At 62.3% G+C, this 20,628-nt stretch overlaps 1 protein-coding gene across 1 annotated transcript; it reads left to right on the plus strand.

Moving 5' to 3' along the window:
• Positions 1–160: 160 nt before the first annotated feature.
• On the plus strand, positions 161–19,520 carry KLF15 (KLF transcription factor 15). Its single transcript, XM_055557423.1, has 3 exons — positions 161–352; positions 4,017–5,078; positions 11,555–19,520. Exons 2-3 carry the CDS (start codon positions 4,030–4,032, stop codon positions 11,715–11,717), a joined length of 1,212 nt encoding a protein of 403 aa, XP_055413398.1. The 5' UTR covers positions 161–352; positions 4,017–4,029; the 3' UTR covers positions 11,718–19,520.
• Positions 19,521–20,628: the final 1,108 nt, after the last annotated feature.

Here is a 20,628-nt window from a genome sequence, read left to right on the forward strand (position 1 = left end):
GCGGGGCAGGGGCGGGGCCTGGACCTGGGAGGGGCTACTGGGCGGGGCCGGGCCGGGAAGGGGCGTGTCTGGGGGCGTGTCCGGGGGCGGGGCAGGGGCGCGTGACGCGCGGCGCGGGCCAATGGGGCGCGCGCCCGAAGCCGAGCCTCCTGCGAGCCTTCGCGGCGCCCGGCGCGTCACGTGAGCCCGGGGAGTGAGCGCCGAGAAGCGGCGGCGGCGGCGGGGGCTCGGCCGCAGCGACGCGGGCCGGGCGAGGCGAGTGAGTGCGGGACGCGCGGCCGCCGCCCCCAGCGCAGCCTGCGTGGGCCCGGGATCGTCGGGCCTGGCCGCCGGCCGGCCGTGCCGAGTTCAGGTGGGAGCGCGCGGCGAGGACGGGCGCGCCTGGACCGGGCCCGGAGGGGGCGCGGGGGGCCCTCTGCGCTTCGGGCCGGGCGCCCGCACGGCTGTCCCGGCTCCGCGAGAGCGTCAGGGGAGATGTCGGCGGAGCGGGGCCCTCGGCGCGGGGCCGGGGCCGGGGGCGGGCAGGCGGGACGGCGATCTCCCGTGCCCACCGGCATCGGCCCAGTCCCCGCGCCGGCCTCGGCGCCTGGCCCCACGCGTCCGCGCGCCCCTCGCGGGCCGGCCACCCATATGGCGGGCGCGGCGGGGCCTGCGGGCGGAGGGGTTACTGCCGGTCACCGCGGCCGGCCCGGGGGAGGCGGAGCCCGGTTCCCCCCGCCCCTTCCCACGCGAGGCCCCACGCGCGCCAGGGCGTCGCGGGGCCCCCGCCCGGCCCTCAGCGCTCCCCGCACGCGCAGTCACGCGGCAGGAGCTCGCGCCCCCGCCGGCGCCCCCGCCCGCTCCTCTGCGGGTCCCTTTGGGCCTTCCCTCCACCCCTGCTGTTTGCCGGCCCAGGCCCCGGGAGTGACGGGTCCCCGGGTGCCTGAGGCCCTGCAGCCACTCCGCCGCCTCCAGGGACCCGGCGGAGCGCGGGGAGCCCCGCCGCCCCACAGGTGCGAGGCCGCGGCCCCGGGACTCTTATTTTGAAGGGCGGCCCCCCCGCCGTGGTCTGCACGCTGACCCAATGGAAGGCCCTTGGCCGGCTCTCGGCTTGTTATCAATTACATGTTGTTCCTGCGGCCGCCGTGTCCCCGGGAGGATAAACAGCAGGCCCGGCCGGCCGGGCGGGGAGGGGCGGAGTCCGGCCGCGGCCGGGGACGCTGCCCGGGACAGGGCGTCCCCCCCTCCTCGCGGCCTGCGTCGCTGGCCGGGCCACGTGCTGCTGTGTTTCAGGGCCGGTCCGGGCGCCCCGCGGGCCCCGTGGGCTCTCAGTGTCTGCGTCCTCCCCGCCGAGGAGCCCTGCCCGAGGACCCATGCGGTCTGCTGCGGGCCCCACCTCCGGGCCTTTGCACTCATCAGCAAAGTTCGGCCAGGGTCCTGTTTCAGAGTCGGGGGTAGACAGTCCAAATGGCTTATATTCTGGTGGGGACACCGAGAACGAAGAGCATAAATACATAACTGCAGTCGCAACTGTTAGGAAGACTAGGATGCAGGGTGGTATAGCAGCGGGTGGTGGGCAGGTAGGGAGGCTTCACAGCGAGTGACTTCGGAGCTGAGGGATCTAAATCAGGGGCTCCCTCCTAGAGGGCGGGGAAGAGGGGTCTGTGGAGAGGGAAGTGCTGGGGCCCTGGCCTGGGGCGGTGAGGCTGGTGAGCTAGGGCACAGCCTGTGAGTGGGGCAGGTGGAGCCGTGGTCTGGGGCAGACAGCCTTCTGGGAGGAGACTGGGTCCCTTCCTTTGGGACTCTCTTAAGTTCCTGCCTCCCCCGTACTGCTTCCCTGTACTCCCCTGTACTGATTCCCCTCTTATTTGTTTTTATATCATTTAATCTGTAGATATCTGAGTTTATGTCTCTAAAATGTAAGGCCTCCTTTGAAAAGTATGTACCAACCACAATACATCATCCCATTTAAAAATATTGACTGTAATTCCTCAATATCATGGAATAGTCAGGTAGTGATCACATTTCTGGGGAGAGTTTCAAGGGCAGGGACAAGGCCCAGTCTGCCTTTTCTGCCTGGTTCCTGCCTGGTTCTAGGAAGACCGGAGTTCCCGGGTTTTTCAGCATGGCGGCAGAGGGGAGAAAGAGCACAACCTCACCCTTGAGGCTCACCCTGATGGCTGGTGCTGCCTGTCTGCCCCTTTAGCGAGTGCTCAGCTTGTGTAAGCTCATTGGTCTTACAAAAACCCAGGAACTAGGCACAGTTGTCAGGATGCCCACCCAACGCATGGCACAGGTTGTACTGCCTGCCCGAGGTCACACAGCTGACAAGCTGCAGAGACTTGGAGCTCAGTGTGGGCGACGGGGTGGAGGTTGGGGTCTCAGGCTGAGTGTGGGCTTTGTTCTTCACATTATCTGGCATTTTCATGCCTTCTCAGCACCTGATTCAGTGAATAGTGTGTATTTTAAAACTCCCAGCTTTAAATCCTTACCTAAAAAGCCAAACTTCTCCTGCAAACCCTGCCTTGGATGCAAACTTGCACCTTATTTTCCTGGGGCTCTGTGAGGCTTCCTGGCCAGGTCATTACACATGGAACAGGTGGGGACACTGGGGTTTGGGGGAGCAAGGACTGGCCCCAGGTCACGGCTGAGGATGGCCTGGCCCTGGGAGGTCCTGACCACTGGCTGGGCCTGCTGACCGTCGGGCAGTGCTGACCGTCGGGCAGTGCCGGGCCCGGGCCGAGTGCTTGAGACAGAGATGGTTGTAGTGGGAGCGGACGTGGTGCCCGGCGGCCAAGACTGTCTGCTTTAGCTGCAGATCGTTCCCCTTCCTCAACTCAGTAAACACCCGCCGTGGTCACTGGGTGGGGACAAAGGTCTGCAGAGGTGGGCCTGTCACAGCCACTGTTGACTCTCCTTGGACACCGACCCGCATGGCCTTCAGCCTGCCCCTGTCCTCTCTGCTGATGTGCCCTGAGCCCCTCCTGGGCACCAGAAGCCTCACCAGGGGCTGGGAACACAACCAGAGGCGACCGCCCAGCCTGCACCACAGGGCCCTGGTCTGGTAGGGAGGCGGCGTGAGCTGGGTGAGTGCTCCACAGGGTGCTGGCCGGGGTCTCATCGTCTACCCGGCAGCTGTGAGTCAAAGGCAGGAGTAGCTGGGCCCCGGGACTGGGGTGTGTGCTCCCTGAGTTGTCATCGCAGGGCGATGGTGCCCAGGCCAGTGGAGGGTGCTTGGTGGAGGCCCGCCCCTAATTCACTGCAGAGGCAGCCGAGGTGGGGTGGGCCCGAGGACCGGGTTGTGGGTGGGCTGCCCCCTTTCAGGTGGTCAGACAGCCCTTGAGAGGGAGTCTTTAGTTTATGCCTCAGAGTAGACTTGTCTGGTTGAAATACAAACTCCTCATTTATATTTGAGTTCTCAGATGAAACAATTTTTTAGTATAAGCCTGCTGTATCCAATGTTTGGACATACTTCTGTTAAAAGTTGTTCATTTTTTTAAAACTCAGTTTCAAGTTGAACTGGGTGGCCTTTATTTTTATTTGCTCAATCTGGCAAACCTACCCAAGCTGCAGCAACAGGGGGTCAGAGGGCATGTGGCCATCCTCCTCCCCCGCCAACCCCCGCCAGCAATTCTGCAGGAACGGGACCAAGGTCAGTTGTCCAGAAATGATGGCGACTCTGCTCAGCTGGATCCCGCCTGGCTGTTCGGGGTGCAGAGCGCCTCCTCACACACCCACCCTCTCCCTCACATGCACTTACACTCAGACATGCGTGTTCCTTCTCAGAATTGTTCTGAAAAATCTGTGTGAAGCCGCAAGAGCCGGGTTGTGCAATGGGCTTGGAGAGCACTTTTACAAACAGGTGGTGCAATTTCGGAAAACAAGCTTGCAGCGTTCCGCCATCGGATGGATGGAGGCAGGATCCAGGCCTGGGGTGGCGGGAGGCTGTGGCTGGCCACGGTGTGGGGCCAGGCGCCTCCAAGGAGCGGGTTGACTGCGCTGCTTTCCTGACGGGGCCTTTTTGGTTTTCTCTGCAGCCGCCAGGCCAGCATGGTGGACCACTTGCTCCCAGTGGACGAGACCTTCTCGTCGCTGAAACGCCCCGTCTGTTTTCTGGGTGATGGGCGGGCGTACCACATGCTACCCTCGCCCCTCTCCGAGGACGACAGTGACGCCTCCAGCCTCTGCTCCTGTGCCAGCCCCGACTCGCAAACCCTGTGTTCCTGCTATGGAGGCAGCCGGGGGGCTGAGGGCCAGGACAGTATCCTGGACTTCCTGCTGTCCCAGGCCACCCTGGGCAGCGGCGTTGCGGCTCATGGCAGCCCCATGGCCTGGGGGACCTGGCGGAAAACACCGGCCCCCGTGAAGGGGGAGCATTTCAGCTTCCCCGAGTTCCCCGTGGGCAACCCCGATGATGTCCCTCGGCCCTTCCAGCCCACCCTGGAGGAGATCGAAGAGTTTCTGGAGGAGAACATGGAGCCAGCGGTGAAGCAGGCCCCAGAGGGCAGTGGCAAGGACTTGGACACCTGTGGCCAGCTCTCCGCCGGGCCGCACAGAGGCCACCTCCACCCCGGGGCCGGCGGCAGAGAGCGCTGCACCCCTCCGCCGGGGGCTGGTGCGGCTGGCAGCCAGGGCCCAGCTGGGGGCCCTGCCCCCGACCCCCCAGCCCCCCTGCTGCTGCAGATCCAGCCGGTGCCGGTGAAGCAGGAGTCGGGCGCCGAGCCCGCCTCCCCGGGGCAGCCCCCGGAGGCTGTCAGGGTGGCGCAGCTGCTGGTCAGTATTCAGGGCCAGACCTTCACGCTTGTGCCCCAGGTGCTGCCCTCGTCCAGCCTCAGCTTGCCGTCCAAGTTCGTGCGCATTGCCCCTGTGCCCATTGCCGCCAAGCCCCTTGGGTCGGGACCCCTGGGGCCTGGCTCCGCGGGCCTCCTCGTGGGCCAGAAGTTCCCCAAGAACCCGGCGGCTGAACTCATCAAAATGCACAGGTGCACTTTCCCTGGCTGCAGCAAGATGTACACCAAGAGCAGCCACCTGAAGGCCCACCTGCGCCGGCACACGGGCGAGAAGCCCTTCGCCTGCACCTGGCCAGGCTGCGGCTGGAGGTCAGTATGGCAGCGGCGGCCAGGCATTGCGCAGGGCCTGCGCGCCTCTGCTCCCGGGGTGTGTGGCCAAGACTGCGTCCTCTGCCCTTGGATAAGGCTGCTTAGGGCGGGGAGGGGGTGGGCAGGCCCAGAGGTCCCCTTGTGCCTCCTAGTGCTGGAGTCCAGTTTCATGGTGACCAGGTGAGGCTGCGGCTGTGCCGGGGAGGGGCTGGGCCATGCTAAGGGCTCCCCTGATGGCGCCTGGGCTGCTGAGAGCCGCAGAGGGTGGCTGCACACCGTACATCCCCGCGGCGTTCCCGTGCCGCGTATGTGCGTGCCGCGCAACCCCACGGCACCCCAAGGGTAAGTACCACCTCTCGCCTCCCTTCATCGCTGAGCGCACGGAGGCTGGAGCAGCTTTGTAACCGGCGGGCACACGGCCCTTTGCTGATGGGGTCGAGGCCAGGGGCCAGAAGCAGCTGCCTCTACAGCCTGAAGGCCCAGCCAGTTGACAGCCATCCTGGGGGACCTGGCGCTGTGCTGGGGACTCCAGAAAGGCCACCGGGGGGGCTCCAGGCTCGGGTGCCAAGCCAGAAGCGGGAGACTGCTTCCAGGCTGTCTACTCGGTGCACGGTGGGGGACCCAGCTCTCAAAGCGGGGGTGGGGGCTTGCCCAGGGTCACCCAGCCCCTGGGCAGGCAGAGCGGGTAGGACCCCCATGGGCCACCCCCAGTCCCCCCGGGCGGGCTCGCCCTCTTGGGAGGGAACTTTTTCCTGAGGCTCTGGCACAGGTCAGGGATGACATGCTCAGGACACCCCCTGCAGGAAGCTGGCCAGCCCGGGAGGCACGTGTGCTCTTGCACACTCGGTCCTGCCTAGTGTGGCTTCCGTGTGAGGGGGTGGGAGGCATGCTTGGCTTTGTGCAGACCGGAGCCTCACAAGGGGCACGTGTGGCCACACGTGATTGTGCACACTGCATATTTGTGCCCCATGCGTGTGTATGGGTGCACACGACACCCGGTGCTTCCTGACGGCATTGCTCCTGAGAGCAGGGGAGAGCCGGCCCCAGGCTGGAGGTGCTGGCCTCAGCGTCGCGGCGGGCTGAGGCTGGACGGATGGGAGCCCTGTGCCCAGCGTCCTGGGTTGTGAAGTGGTGAGCTGGCCAGAGAAGGGGCTTTGCCTTGACACCCACAGCCCTGAGGGCTCCGGGAGCCCAGCTCCAGCCCTGCACTGCCCACAGCATCGGGCAGAGTCAGCCGGTGCGCTTCAGGGCAGGCCTGCCAGCCGGCGGGAAAACCAGGGTCAGTGGGCAGACCTGGGGCCCTGCTGCGGTCCAGCCGCAGCAGGGGAGATCCTGACCCCGGGGGTGGGGCGGCTGGTGGCAGGGCGTGGACCCCGGTCCAGCTCTGCCCCATGGCCAGTGCCCTCCCGTGGTCCCCTGGCCAAGCCTCAGTTTCCTCATCTGTTGGGTGGAAGGCTTGCTTGCGGCCTCTGTCCCCCAAGGCTGTGTGTTCAGGGATCGTCCGGGTCATGTGCCATTCTTGGATGAGGTCAGAGTGTGAGGGACCTGGGGGGGTCACCCCGCTTCCACTGGGCGGCACCCACGCTGCAGGTGGCACCTGGAGACCCCCGGGGCAGTGCTGTCTTCCTGGTGGGGGTGGAGCCATGGGCAGCCTCACAGTCCTGGGCACTGTCCACCCCCCCAGAACTGAGGCTGGGAGGAAGGGTGTAGTCGTGGTCAAGGCTGCCCACTCGGCCGCTCCCCCGGGAGAAAAGGACCTGAGTTCCGGGCTATCCTGGAGGGCAGACAGGACCCTCGGCCCAGGGCATCGGGGGGCAGGTCGTGAGTTCCCCGTGGGGGGAGGTGTGTAACCCAGAGTGGAATTCACGGTGGGCAGTGCCTGAGCCCTTGCGTGGTCTTGCCCAGGACCCCTGAGTGGGGGAGGGACAGTGGGAGCCTGGCACCGTGAGGTCTCTACAGAGCCCTTGGGAGCCGTGTCTGCCATCAGCCAGGCGGGAGGCTTCTCCTGGGTCTGGCCCTCGTGGGTCACGTGTGGCTCACGTGAGGCAGAGGCCCTGCCAGGCGGGGAGCTGAGGGCGCCTGCCCCTTGCGGGGGCTGTGTCTCGCTGGTTAGTCTTCAGGGATCATGAACTGCTGCTTACGGGCCCGTGAGTGAACTGTCCTGTCCACGTGGTCATAGCTGGCAGCCGAGTGGCAGAGGGGCATCCTTCCAGCATGTGGGTGGGAGGGTGGACTGACTTTGGGGTAGCTCCATCAGGACAGGACATGGGGGAAGGTGACAGTGGCCAGCTCACCAGGCACTTTCTGAGTGCCAGGCACTGTCCCGAGGGTCTTAGAGCTGGGCTCCCCTCTGCAAATCCCCACCTTGGCTTCCGTGCTTCCTTCCACGGGGGCCTCATTACCTTTCCACCCCTCAGGACTTCCGCACCCCCAGATACGCTTAGATTCCTATCCAGACAACTCATTTTGGACCGCAGGCTCATACGGTCTGCCCGCCATGGTCCCTCGGGCAGCGCGGGCTGGCACGGCCCCCAGTGGCCTGTGTCTCCAGCACTCTCCTCCGGCGGTGGCTGTCGCTGGTCTTGCCATGACTCTGGCTCTTTCCTTCCCACATCCTGGTCTCTTTGAGGCCTCCCAGCACCCCTGTGGTTTGTTGGCACCATCTCGTTTTAGGTAGGGGGAAACCGAGGCCCAGAAAGACGCAGTCATCCTCCACGGGGACAGAGCACACCCCGCCGTGGTGAGGCCAGCATGTCTCTTCCACGTGCAGCCCCAGGGCTGGGCTGGCCACCACCTCTCACTGGGCAGCGCTCTCGTGTGCCAGGAGTCCTGTCTCTTCCCCGAGGTCATCAGCCTCCAGGCATCAGCTCTGGGCCGGGAGGAAAGGGCTGAGGAGTGAGACAGTGAGACACAGCTCCGGGGTGCTGGGTGGGCGCCCCGCGTCATCCTGAGCCCGTGAGCAGGCGTCAGCCTCTCGTCCCACTTTCGTTGTTCAGTCACTCAGTTGTGTCTGACTCTTTGCGCCCCCATGGACTGCAGCACGCCAGGCTCCCCTGTCCATCACCAACTCCCGGAGCTTACTCAGACTCATGTCCGTCGAGTTGATAATGCTATCCAACATCTCACCCTCTGCCGCCCCACTTTAGAGAAAGGAAACGTGGCCGGAGCAGGCAGGCAGTTCTCACCATCACCCAGCTGGGAGGTGGCTGAGGCAGGGGCTTGGCCCAGGCTCCCTGCCCACCCTACCCCACCCCACCCCACCCCACCCGGCAGGCTGTAGGCCTGGCCCGCCCTGCAGCAGCCCCTCCACACCTCCAGAGGGGGTGGGCCACCCCCTGCGCCACGCCTGCCCTCCCAGTGGGCGCTCTGCGTCCCAGACCCTCTCCTTCCTGGTGGTCCTGGTGAAGAGCAGCTGCCTGTCTCTCTCTGGCGCCTGTCCTGTGTCCTGCTCACTGAGGGCCAGGAGCGCTGTCCCCCAGGGTCATCTCTGGCCTGGGCGACCTCCCGCCACTTCCTTCGGTGTCTGATCGTGGACCCTGGAGTCCCTGCTCTTCCGCGTAGGGACGCGGCTCCGGAGGCCCGGACGGGGCTGGGGCCGGATGGGCCTGCTTGAGGCCACGCGTAGGATGTGCTGTTGGCCTCTGCCTAGAAGTTACCGCTTCCCTCTTGAACACCGGCCTCCCCTGTTCTCTGCAGAGGGACGTCCTGTCCCATCCGAGGAGAGTGCCCTCCTGCCTCTGCTCCTGGGGCAGTGCCGGCTCCCCGCGTGGTGGGGCCTGGGTCTCCACGGTGGACGGGGAGGCCGGGATGGGGCCGGGGGCTGCGACAAGGCCCCGAGCCCTGCCTACGGTTGCAGCCCCACGCTGTTTCTGGCGCCATGTCCCCACCGCTGCCCTCGGCCTGGGTGCTCACAGCGACGGCTTTCTGGCTGACGGAGGGCCCCCTGGACCTGTGCTTCCCTGCAGCCCAGCCGTGGGGATCGTGGTTGACACTAATCAGGGCCCAGCTCGCGCCCGTGGGCCCCGCACCCGCTCTGCACCCTCAGTCCTGGCACCTGGTCTGCCCTTCCCTGTGCCTGGGGAGCATCTCTGAGAGCTTGGTGACTTGCCAGGTGGTCAGGCAGGAGGAGCAGGGTCTGCTGCCCGCAGAGGCTGAGAAGTAGCCGCCCGCCCCATCCCGTGTGGCTGTGGTTTGGGAGAAGGTGGGCTGGGGTCATCTGGGAGCTCAGGTCACAGGACCCTGAGAGGGGAGGGGGCGTGCGGGGGCCGGGGCTGCTCTCGGAGCCGCTGTCCCTGCTACGCGCCCCTCCTAGGCATCCCCCGACCAGAGGCCGCTTGCCTTGTGTGTCCACTGTGGCCTCTGAGACGAGCCTTGGAAAGTCAACAAGAACCCCAAGGCTCCACTGGAAGAGAGAGGACCCTGAGGACCAGGATGGGCCCGCATTTGCTCTGGGCTACACAGGCTCGCACCGAGCCATCCGGCCTCCCCACGGCCCCTGTCGTCGCACCCTCCCCGGGGTGGCATCTCCAGTGGAGCTGGTCTTGGCTCCCTGAGTGGGAGGGTGAGGCTGACCCCGTGCTTCGTGCTGGGGGAGGCGGGGGCTCGGGGCCGTCGCGGAGCCTCCTCACCGCTGTCCTGGGGGCCCTGACTCCCGCTGGGGTGGGTGGTCCCGGGCTGACCCCTGACGGCCGGAACCTTGGTGCTCCTTCCAACCGCTTGAGCTGCAGGGTACGGGGCACCCTGTCCACTCTGGGGGAGGCCAGGCTGCCTGTGGTCACCAGGACGGGAAGACCTGGGTCTGGCCCCTTTTGCTCTGGCCTTGGCCGCTCTGTGGCCGCTGACCCTGGGTCAGGGCCTCACATCTCTGTGCCTCGGTTTCCTCTCATGGCAGATGGGCCAGGGTCTTATTGCCAAAGGTGCTGACGGCACTGTGCCCTGCGCGCAGGCACCCGGGCTTGAAGTGAACACCAGCTTCCAAGCACAAGAGCCTGGACGCGCTCTGGGCACCAGGAGAGTGAGGGAGGTGGTGCTTGTCCTCCACGCCTCTGGGCTGAGGCCCCCACTCAGTCTTCCCCGTACAGGTGTGGGTCCCGGGCTTCCACCCGGAGGGTCAGGCCCGGCCGAGCCTCTAACTCCTCCTTGGCGGGGTGGGGACGGCTGCTGCAGGCACCACCCCCCTTCCTCTCGTGCGTGGGTCCAGGAACAGGGGTGCTGGGCCTGATGCTCCTGTGTGTGTGTGTTCACGTGGGTGAGCGTGTGCACACGTGCATGTGTGTGCCCCATGCTCAGTCGTATCCGACTCTTTGTGACCCGTGGCCTGTAGCCTGCCAGGCTCCTCTGTCCATGGGGATTCTCCAGGCAGGAATACTGGAGTGGGTTGCTATACCCTCCTTCAGGGGATCTTCCCGACCCAGGGATGGAGCCCAGGCCCCCTGCAGTTGCAGGCAGAGGCTTTAGTGTGGCATGCTTGTGTGTGTGCATGTGCCCTGGGTGCTTGTACGCCCCGGGGCTGGCGAGGGCTGGCTCTCTGACAGCTCTCCGTCCTCCCGAGGTGCTGCTGTGTCTGCTCTCTCACTGACGCATAGACCAAGCACCCTAGGCACCAGGTGCTGGGCTGGCCGCGGGGCACATGCCTTTCCTCATGGAGCTGACGGTCTAGTGGCTCAGACTGACGTTCATCAAAAGCTTGGAAACTAAAGTTGCTGCAGTGGCAGAGACAGGAAAGAGAAACGCCTAGTGCTTCTCGGCCCCAGCTGTGGGTGGGATGCAATCCTGGAGGGCTTTCCTGAGGAGGTGACATTTACGCTGAGGGCTAAGGGATGCGTGGGAAGAGCCTTCCGGACAGAGGGGACGGTTTGGGCACGTGTCCCAGGGCAGTTCGTGTAGGCAGAGCGCAAAGCACAACCGTGTGTATGCACAGGGTGGGGTCTCGCTGCCAGGACCAAGCTCAGGAGTGGGGAGAGGCTGGAGTCCCTGAGGTCTGCCAGGGTCCGTGGCCGCTGCTCCTTCGCAGCAGCTGCTGGGGCTGCGACAGGGAGGCAGCTGGGCCACCGTGGAGGCTTCTGAGCACCTTGCAGGGCGTGGTGTCGTCCTGGGACCTCTCAGCTGCTGGGAAGGCAGGCAGGGTCCAGGAGTTGTGGGGTCAAGTCTGAGGACCCCTCCTCTGCTGTGACAAAGGCCCTTCCCCTGCAGGCTGGTCAGGGCCTCCGCCCCGGCCTGCGCCCCCGCTTGGGGAACTGCGTGGAGGATGCTCCCAGGAGCCCCACGCTCTGGTCTGAGGGGCTTGAGGCACAGCTGCAGTTGGGGCGGCCTGTGGGGTTACCAGCTGCCCTCAGGCCACTGCACGGGGACCAGCCCCTCTCACCTCCCTGGAGGGGCGGCGGGGGAGGGGCAGGGTGGGCTCGGCGCCCTCCCCGCGGACCCCACGGGCTCAGCCGGGCGGTGGGGGCGAGGCCGCTGACCGCCCTGTCCCGCAGGTTCTCGCGCTCGGACGAGCTGTCGCGACACCGGCGTTCACACTCGGGCGTGAAGCCCTATCAGTGCCCCGTGTGCGAGAAGAAGTTCGCCCGCAGCGACCACCTGTCCAAGCACGTCAAGGTGCACCGCTTCCCGCGCAGCAGCCGGCTGCCGCGGCCCTGACCCGCCCCCGCCCCCACCCGCGCCCCCGAGCGGCCGCCTCCGCCAGGCACTGTGTAGCAATAAGGTATCAGCCCCCGTTGGAGGGACGTGACGCCCATCTGGGCCACCTGGAGCCCTGGGGTGCGGACTCAGCACCGCCACCTCCCCGGGGACCCGGCGCCCAGCGCCGGCCGGAGGCAACCTGTGTGCCCCGCGCCGGGCTCCCCGCCTGGGCCTGGGCAGGGGCCAGCACTCGATTGCCGGGGAAGAAGTGCGCAGTGTTGAAATGTCAGTTCCCGGAGGGAGCGTGCGGGGAAGAAGGAAGTAGGCCAGAAGTCCAGGCTGCACTGTGGCGTGGGCGGGGCTCCATCCACGGCCTGACCACCAGAGTACGCGCGCAGGGCGGTGCAGGGGCGGGACCTGGCCGCTGGGTGAAGAAACCCCTCTCGGGAAGGCGGTAGTGCATGTGCTTGAGTTAAACGTGCAGGACAGATGGACAGACGCAGGTCTGCCCCAGGGTGACGGTGCCGCGTGGCCCAGCCCCTCGTCCTGCTTGCAGACAAATCCTTCACCGTCAGGAAGAGAGGGCTGATGTAGAGAGCTAGTAGAGCCTCCCAAGCCCTGATCTAGAAGTGCATTCCTTATTTTGTCTAGAAATTAATATCAAATGAACTAGCTTGTTTTGAGAGGTTTATTTCACATCCTATGAATGTATGTAAATAAAGTGTACATAGGTGCATCGACATAAAATCTTTTAATAACATATCAACATTGTGTAAATTTGAAATAAAATCTATAAAGCTGGTGTACATATGTTACAATTATGTATATTTTCTTTGGTTCTTCATAAAAATATATTTGCCAATAAAAAGAAAAAAGAACTTGATAAGTCTGGCATTGGCATGCTGTTTTCCTTGGCCCTGCCAGGAGATGGAGTGATTCTGGGGGCTGAATCTGGTTTGCCACGTGGGGGGGACCCTGGTTTGCACCTGGAGCGACACAGGGGCTCCGTGGATGTCCGGCCCCTGGTCCACCAGCGCAGGGTCCCTGCACCCCCACCTCCACGCCTGAGGCTGGGTATCTGCTCCTTCTGTGTCTTGAGGGCTGTCTGCTCCACAGACCCACAGCTGCCCGATTCCAGCTTCACTTGTGAGAAGAGACCACAGGCGGGCCCGGCCCACAGGGCCACCACTCCGCTGAGTTCCTGTCTGAGACCCTTGCTTGGCACTTCCTACCTTGTGTGCAGTGTACTGAGCATTGATTATGCACTCATTGTATGCACCGGGAAGGGGGCAAACCATTTCCCGGCCACAACTCCCCTGGGGAAATGACGCGTGATGCCCGCTTGCAATTCTGAACAGATCAGGCATCTTGACCAGGCAGAGGCAGTGCCTGGCGTGAGCTCTGCGGACGAGGCCTCGACCACGTGCCCCGGTGGGCCAGGAGGGAGCTGGCCGGAGGGGCTGGGCCGCCCACCGGCCTGCTTCTCTGTCCACGTGCCCTGGGGGCTGTCAGTGACAGCCTCGGACCTGGAGCCGGTGGGGGAGCTCCGCGGGTCTGCGGGGGAGACGTGAGGGAGGCGTGTGCGTGTGCGCCATGTGTCTCCTGCGGTGAAGGCCCTCATCCCCGCTGACCTGGGAACCTCCTGCTGCAGCCGTCTGTCTGTCCAGTAGAGCACAGCACAGGTGCAGAACGGACACCCCATCCTGCCCGGCCCTGGTCCTGGGGAGAGGACCCAACCTTGTGACCTGTGCCCTTTGACCCTGACTGGACACACTCCCTGAGGGCAAACATGCCCTGGGGAAGCGAGGCATCGATCTCCCCAGAGGTGCCTTCTTCATCCATAGAGAAGCAGCCCAGTTACAAGGGACCCAGGGGGTCAGGACGGTCACACTGGAGGATCTGTGAGCACATGTGTGTATACGACTGGGTGCCAGCTGGACACGGCACGCCTTTCCATGTGTGTACCCAACAGCCGCCTGCGGGGGTCCTCAGCCCGGGCGGCCTCTGTCCAGGCCCAGTTAGGCGAACACTGGAAGGTGTGCAGTGCTGCCTGCCACTGCCTGGGTCCCCGGTGCCCCAGAGATGCCTCTGCCTGTGGGAAAGCAGTTTAGAGCGCGTGCTTTACTTGCTGTCCATAGACTGCGCCATGCGGACGGACAGGCTTTGTGTCAACCCAGATCCTAGAATACGCACCATCATGCTGAGCTGCAAATTCTGGTCTCTGGGCACCACGATTTACTTACCAATTAAATGTAATGGTAAATACCACTAACTAGCTTTAAGATTGTTCCCGCATGTTTGCTGTGATACGTAATGACACGGAAGAGAGCGGACTTGCACAGCTTCTTGTACAGCTTTCAACGGTGGGTTTTCTGGGTCAGAGAGCAGGCCAGTAACTTTTGCCAAATTACTATCCAAAAATCAATTGCACTGGGAACATAATTTACTCACACATTCAGTGTATTATCTGTTCTTCCACACTAGAACATGAACTCGGGAAGAAAGGTTTTGCCTGTTTTGTTCAGCACTGTAAGCCCAGCTCCCAAAACAAATATTTGTTGAGCAAATGACGTGGGTGGTAAGCAAGCGCTATTGCTAAAATTGGGATAAGATATAGAGGTTAAATATACAATTTAAAGTTAAAAAGTCGTCAGCAGAATATTGGTTCCAAGGATTGTTGTTGTTCAGTCGCTCAGTCGTGTCCAATTCTTCATGACCCCATGGACTGCAGCATGCCAGGCTTCCTTGTCCATCACCAACTCCTGGAGTTTACTCAAATTCATGTCCATCGAGTCGGTGATGCCATCCAACCATATCATCCTGTGTCATCCCCTTCTCCTCCTGCCTTCAATCTTTCCCAGCATCAGGGTCTTTTCAAATGAGTCAATTCTTTGAATCAGGAGGCCAAAGTATTGGAGTTTCAGCTTCAGCATCAGTCCTTCCAATGACTATTCAGGACTGATTTGCTTTAGGATGGACTGGTTGGATCTCCTTGCAGTCCAAGGAACTCTCAGGAGTCTTCTCCAACACCACAGTTCAAAAGCATCAATTCTTCAGTGCTCAGCTTTCTTTATAGTCCAACTCTCACATCCATACATGACTACTGGAAAAAGGAGAGATTATCCGGGATTATCTGGTGAGCCCGAGGTAGTCACATGGGTCCTTTAAAGCAAGGGTCCCCCCTACCCCCCAGCCACACATGAGGTGAGCGTGGGCAAGTTAATGGGGCTCTGTCTATATTTACGGCCATTCCCCATCGTTGGGGTTTCCACCTGAGCTCTACCTCCTGTCAGATCAGCGAGGGCACTAGATTCTCCTAAGAGCTCAAACCCTACGGTGACCTGAGAATGTGAGGGGTCTGGGTTGCGGCTCCTTCTGAGAATCTGAGGCTGGACGATCAGAGTCAGAGCTGAGCCGGTGATGCTAGCTCTGGAGAGTGGCTGCAGGTACTGATGATCACGATCACAACATGTGAGGCGCTCGAAGCATCTGCAAACCATCCCTCCCACTCCAGTCTGTGGAAGAATCTTCTTCCTCGAAACAGGGCCCTGGTACCAAAAAGGTTGGGCATTGCTGCCTTAGAGTGGGTCAGGAGGAGAGGTGGTGGGCAGAGGTCAGAGGGAGCTCCCACTCTGCTGACTGAGGAGGGGAAACAAGGGGCCGCAAGCCGAGGAGCAAGGCGCCCCTGAAAGCGGGAAGAGGAGAGCAGATGTTCTGCCCTAGAGCCTCTGGAGGGGACCAGCGGTGGGGACAGCTTGATTCTCCATCTGACCTCAGAACTGGGAGCGGAGGAATGGGTCTTGTTTCGAGCACCATGTTCCCGGGAGTTTTCACAGCGGCAGTAGTAGGAGACGGATGCAGGTGACGCAGGACAATCAGCACAAACATCGATCCCCAAACACTGTGCTGTGCAAGAAAGAGGTGGAGGCGGCTGAAGGCGCCGCTCTCCTCAGAGTCAGCAGCTGAACACACAGGCCATTTAGTTCCAGCTACGGGAGGGGGCACTGAATCCTAGGATGCAAAGTACCACCTCCTGGGTGCGGGGCATGGCCACGTGACCCCCACAGGCATCCCTGTGACCCCCGCTCTGGCACGACGCCCCCTGACTTGCTCTGAAGGCTCCTGGCAGCGGTGCCCACCCCCCTGGAGGTGCATGGGGGCAGTCAGAGCCTGCCGAGCTCCAGGCCCAGGTGAGCTGGTGGGGCTGGGCTGGCGGGCACACAGGAGACAGAAGTGTCTCCCGGGGACGCGCTTACATCAGCCCCAACACAGGCGGCCCTGCCCACAGTGGGTACCAGAGTCTCCAGGCATGCTGTATGCCCCTCTGCCCTCTAGGTCTCTGTGTGTGCTGGGCACAGCTCCAGCCCCGGGCCAAGGCCCGAGCACTTTGCGGGGCTCCTCGCCTCGAGACATGACTTCCCTAGCACATCCCTGCTCTAGAGCCTCAGCTTCCTCGCCGGTCAGTGGGAGTTGGCAGGGTCCCCTGCCAGTGGAACTTCAGGTTTCAGGGGACCCTTGGGAATGACTCCTCCTGGACCTGCGGGTACTGAGGGGCTCGGCTACCCTGGGTCCGTTGCTGGGGGCAGCTGGTGGCCGGGCGATGCGAGGGCCATGGGCTGAGCTCCTGCCCTTGGTGGCTGGCCCCTGGGGAGACAAGCCCCTCCCTGGGTCCCACTCTGCTGACTGCCCAGCAGGTGTGCGCCCTCCTGCCTTTCGGGGGGCTCAGGGCAGATGAAACAACGACAGTCCGACACCCCAGCAAGGTCTGCAGCGGGCTGGGGAGCTGAGGGCCGCATGTGAGTTATTAGGTTTGTGGTTCCGTCCACACACTGGGCTGCCAGACAACAGGAGGATCCGGTCTTTCCGCCTCTCTAACTGGAAACGCTCTAGAAAGGGAATCCTAGCGAGAACTTTTGAGGCCAGCCAAGTCGACACAGAACGTTTCAGGAACACAAGCAAAGCTTGACACTCCCGTTTCAGGTGGGCCCATTACAGAGGGCCCCTCGGAGGAGGTGACGTCAGGGGAAGGAGCCTTGGGAGGAGCAGACGGAAGGGCAGTCAAGCCAAAGAGACAGCAGGTGCAAAGGCTCCGGGGCAGGAATGGGCCTGAGTGTCTGAGGCCTTGAGCCAGGCGGCGAGGAGGGGGTCGAGGGCAGGCAGGGCTCCCCAGTGTGTGGCCACCCACAGTAAGACGTCACCTTTTGACTCAGCCAGCTTGCATGTTACCAAACAAGTGCTGACTCGGGAGTCTCTTTTCTGTTCCCTTTTCTGCTGTTCCCTCTGCTCCAGTGTCATTTACACAAGAGAGAGAAAGAAAGGAAAAAATATCCAACCCGGCCACTTAAACCCCTGACTGCTGATTTAGCCACACTCTCCTAGGGGGTAATAAAGACTTCTGGGTTCTCAGCGCTGTGGTAGTCCACTGCTTCAGCGAGGGAGGGACTGGACCAGATTCAGGCTTTCAGGAGGCCCTACCATCCTGTGCAAAAGGGTGAGGCCCGCAGTGCTGACCCTGGTGTCCCGAAGAGTAAGACAGCCCACCCAAAGCGGCGGAAGTCTGTGACCATGACTTCATGACAAGACTCCTGGGTTGGGGGGCAGGCGGGACAGGGCAGGGGCTGGGGGGCATGCCAGGAGCCATTCCGCCCTCTGTCCCACCCCCTGGCCTGCTGGGGCCTCCTGCTGGTTGAAGCCCCAGGGGCGCAACCCAGCAGTTGGCCTCCAGGACCTGGCCGAGGCCCCAAGGGTGACGAATGTCCAGTGACCGCCGGGAGACAGGAGTGGACCGAAACAGGGCGGAGCTTGAGGCTGCGTGAGCCCGGTGGTGGGTGGTGGCGAGGGGGCGAAAACGGCCTGAAAGTGCAGGGGCGGGCCTCGGGACTCACTAGCAGGTTGGATGGGGGTCGGGAGAGGCTTGGATTTCCTTGTGGTGACCCTTTGGAAAAAAACAGATGATGCAAAAGTGTGGTAGAGAGACAGGCAGGGTGGGGGGAGAGACCAGGTTTCAGGGCGCACAGGCCTTGAGCCGAGCAGGGCTGGACAGACAGGTGGTGATGCTCAGAATCCTTGCGCGCCAGGAGGGCGCAGGCCCCTGGTCAGGACGGGGCAGAGCTGGCCATGTGAGGTGCCTCTTCCCGCTTGGGGGCCACAGACAGTCCAGCGCCCCAGCGCTGGGCCCAGGGCAGTGGAGGGGCTGAGGGCTCCCCCCTCACAGTGGACTGTTTTCCGAGCTGGTCCATCTGGCCGGGGCATCTGGGTTCACCACCACCAGGGCTGTCGTCTGGGATGATGGCGGGTTAGGCTGGGGTGATCTGAAGACAAAGCACAAACGTAGCAGAGGTGGTGCCCAGCTGGGGTGCCAGTGAGCGAGGCCAGCACCGTCCCTGCCCCTGGCAGTTCCACGGACACCTGACGATGAACGGGGGCCAGAGGCTGAGGCAAACAGAGAGGGGGCAGCAATGTTCCCTAACTAATGTCTTAATTAGGGGGCACTGCGGTCAGGCTTCTCGTAAGGGCGCCCGGGTGGGGCCCAAGGATGAGAGGCTCGGCTGAGCTAGGAGTCCCGCAAGGGCTTCCTGGGCCAGAGCCGGCACGTGCAAAGAACCTGAGGTGAGACAGACTGAGAGGAGGTCGGTGCATCCAGAGCACGGCCAGTGAGGGGACGGTAGGCAGCAGGCCAGGGAGCGGTTGCTTCCAGTGTGGGCAGAGGGAGGTTGTGCGGGGCCTCAGCCCCCCACCCGCAGCTCCTGGGCCCGCCGGGGTCCAGCACCACGCTCCTATCACATTCTCACAAGTGGGCCCTCCTGGCTTCGAGACAGAACACACTGTGTCCACCCTGTGGGGAGCCTGGGGCAGGCGCTAAGGGAATGGGGTGGGGTGGCGAAGGGATGCCTGTGCGGTCTGTTCCCGACAGCTGCTTGAGACTGTCTCCAGCACAGCAGAGTCTTCTGTGAAATCCATGCACAGCGAGGGAGCCCACGGCACAAAAGGTGGAGCGCTGGCGTCCCTGGCCAGCACGCTCCCCCCAGAGGCCAACTCCATAATATGCTGAGCGCAGAGGCACGTGCACTTTTAAAACACAAAAGAGACCCTCACGCACACGCACTGGCTTAACAGTCTCCTGTCAGCCCTGCCGGCCCCTGGCTATGGGGAGGCCCTTGCTGCCACCCCTGCCCCAGGTACCCCGTGGGAGCAGAGAGGCTGGGCAGCTGGGGGCGGGGATTAGGTCAAAGGTATTTGCATTTTTAAAGTTGGATTAGTGTCTGCAAGGAGTCCTTGACAGTTGACTGGAAACCCAAAGACAGAGCTGGTGGTGGTTGTTGTTTAGTCGTTAAGCTGTGTTAGACTCTTTGTGACCCCATGGACTGCAGCACACCAGGCTCCCCTGTTCTCCACTATCTCCCAGAGTTTGCTCAAATTCATTGCTATTGAATCAGTGATGCTATCTAATCATCTCATCCTCTGTGGCCCCCTTCTCCTTTTGCCTTCAATCTTTCCCAGCATCAGGGTCTTTTCCAATGTCAGTTCTTCACATCAGGTGGCTAAAGTATTGGAGTTTCAGCTTCAGCATCAGTCCTTCCAGTGAGTACTAAGGACTGATTTCCTTTAGGATGGACTGGTTGGATCTCCTTGCAGTCCAGGGGACTCTCAGGAGTCTTCTCCAACACCACAGTTCAAAAGCATCAATTCTTCAGCCCTCAGCCTTCTTTATGGTCCAACTCTCACATCCATACATGACCACTGGGAAAACCATAGGTTTGACTAGGCGGACCTTTGTCAGCAAAGACATTAAGTAACTCTAAAGCCCCTCCCCTGGAAGGCCTGCTCTGTCTCTCCTGCAAGGTTGGGGGTGGGGCGCGGGGTGGGGCGCGGGGTGGGGGGCGGCGGGAATCACTGCCTGCCTCCATCCCCCGCCCCCAAGGGCCTCCTCCCTGACTGGCTCAGGGTGCCTTCCAGCCCAGCTTTGTGGATCTTCCCGTGTCTTCTCTTCCCACCCCGCTCGCCAGCCTCAAGCCGTCCTCCTTCCTCAAGACCAACACTTCTTCAACCACCTGAAAATGAGCCTTTATCTGTCTCAGGTCTGGCTGACTGGTACTTTTTCCATGCCTCTGGCCACTTTTTGCAAAAGCAGATGGTTTTCATATGGCATTGGGCATGTAGCCACTGCTGGAAGGCCAGGGAAATCCAGAGGCTTGAGCAGCTCACTGGGGCCCCAGGAGCCTGAGGTGGTCTGTGGTGGGGTGCTGGGGTGTGGGGATCTGGGGTGCGGTCACCCCCGTCCTTTGCTGCAGTGGCGGTCATCTTACACGTGCCGGCATCAGTCCCAGCTGGCTGGCATGTGTGTGCTAACTTGCTTTAGTCGTGTCCGACTCTTTGCAACCCGTTGGACTGTAGCCCGCCAGGCTCCTCTGTCTATGGAATTCTCCAGGCAAGATTACTGGAGTGGGTAGCTATTCCCTTCTCCAGGGGATCTTCCTGATCCAGGGATCGAACCTGTGTCTCTGTGTCTCCTGCATTGGCAGGCGGGTTCTTTACCACTAGCACCACCTGGGAAGTTCAGGAGGTTAGAGTCTCAAACCCCACCCCGGAAGGCTGATTCTGGGCCTGGGAATCTGCATTTTCAGGAGACACCCAGCTGGTTCTGAAGTGCACAGTTGGGTCTGTCAGGGGAATGTGTAATTTCCTTGGTTCTATCTTGCTTCAGCAAAAATTTGAAGCAATGGATGGACAAGTCTTACAGCTCCACGTTACAGCTGAGTTTTATTTAGAAAGTAAAGGAAAATACATCCTCAAGGTGTGAGGGTGCGTTGACCCAAAAGACACAAAGAGAAGAGAGGCCCCGGCCCAGTTTCGCTCCCTCTTTATGTGTTTTCTCTCCTGCCCCTGGGCCTGCCCTGTGTAACCTGGGCTGGCCAGGAGGGCTGTGTGT

This window comes from Bubalus kerabau, chromosome 20, assembly GCF_029407905.1.
Source record: "Bubalus kerabau isolate K-KA32 ecotype Philippines breed swamp buffalo chromosome 20, PCC_UOA_SB_1v2, whole genome shotgun sequence".
Taxonomy (NCBI): domain Eukaryota; kingdom Metazoa; phylum Chordata; class Mammalia; order Artiodactyla; family Bovidae; genus Bubalus; species Bubalus kerabau.

What these genes read in the sequence shown, in the direction of transcription:
- KLF15 (XM_055557423.1), top strand. Translation starts at nt 4,030, where the DNA reads ATGGTGGACCACTTGCTCCCAGTGGACGAGACCTTCTCGTCGCTGAAA. An exon ending in TGGCCAGGCTGCGGCTGGAG is followed by an intron (nt 5,079 to 11,554) that starts GTCAGTATGGCA and finishes CCTGTCCCGCAG; the next exon opens with GTTCTCGCGCTCGGACGAGC.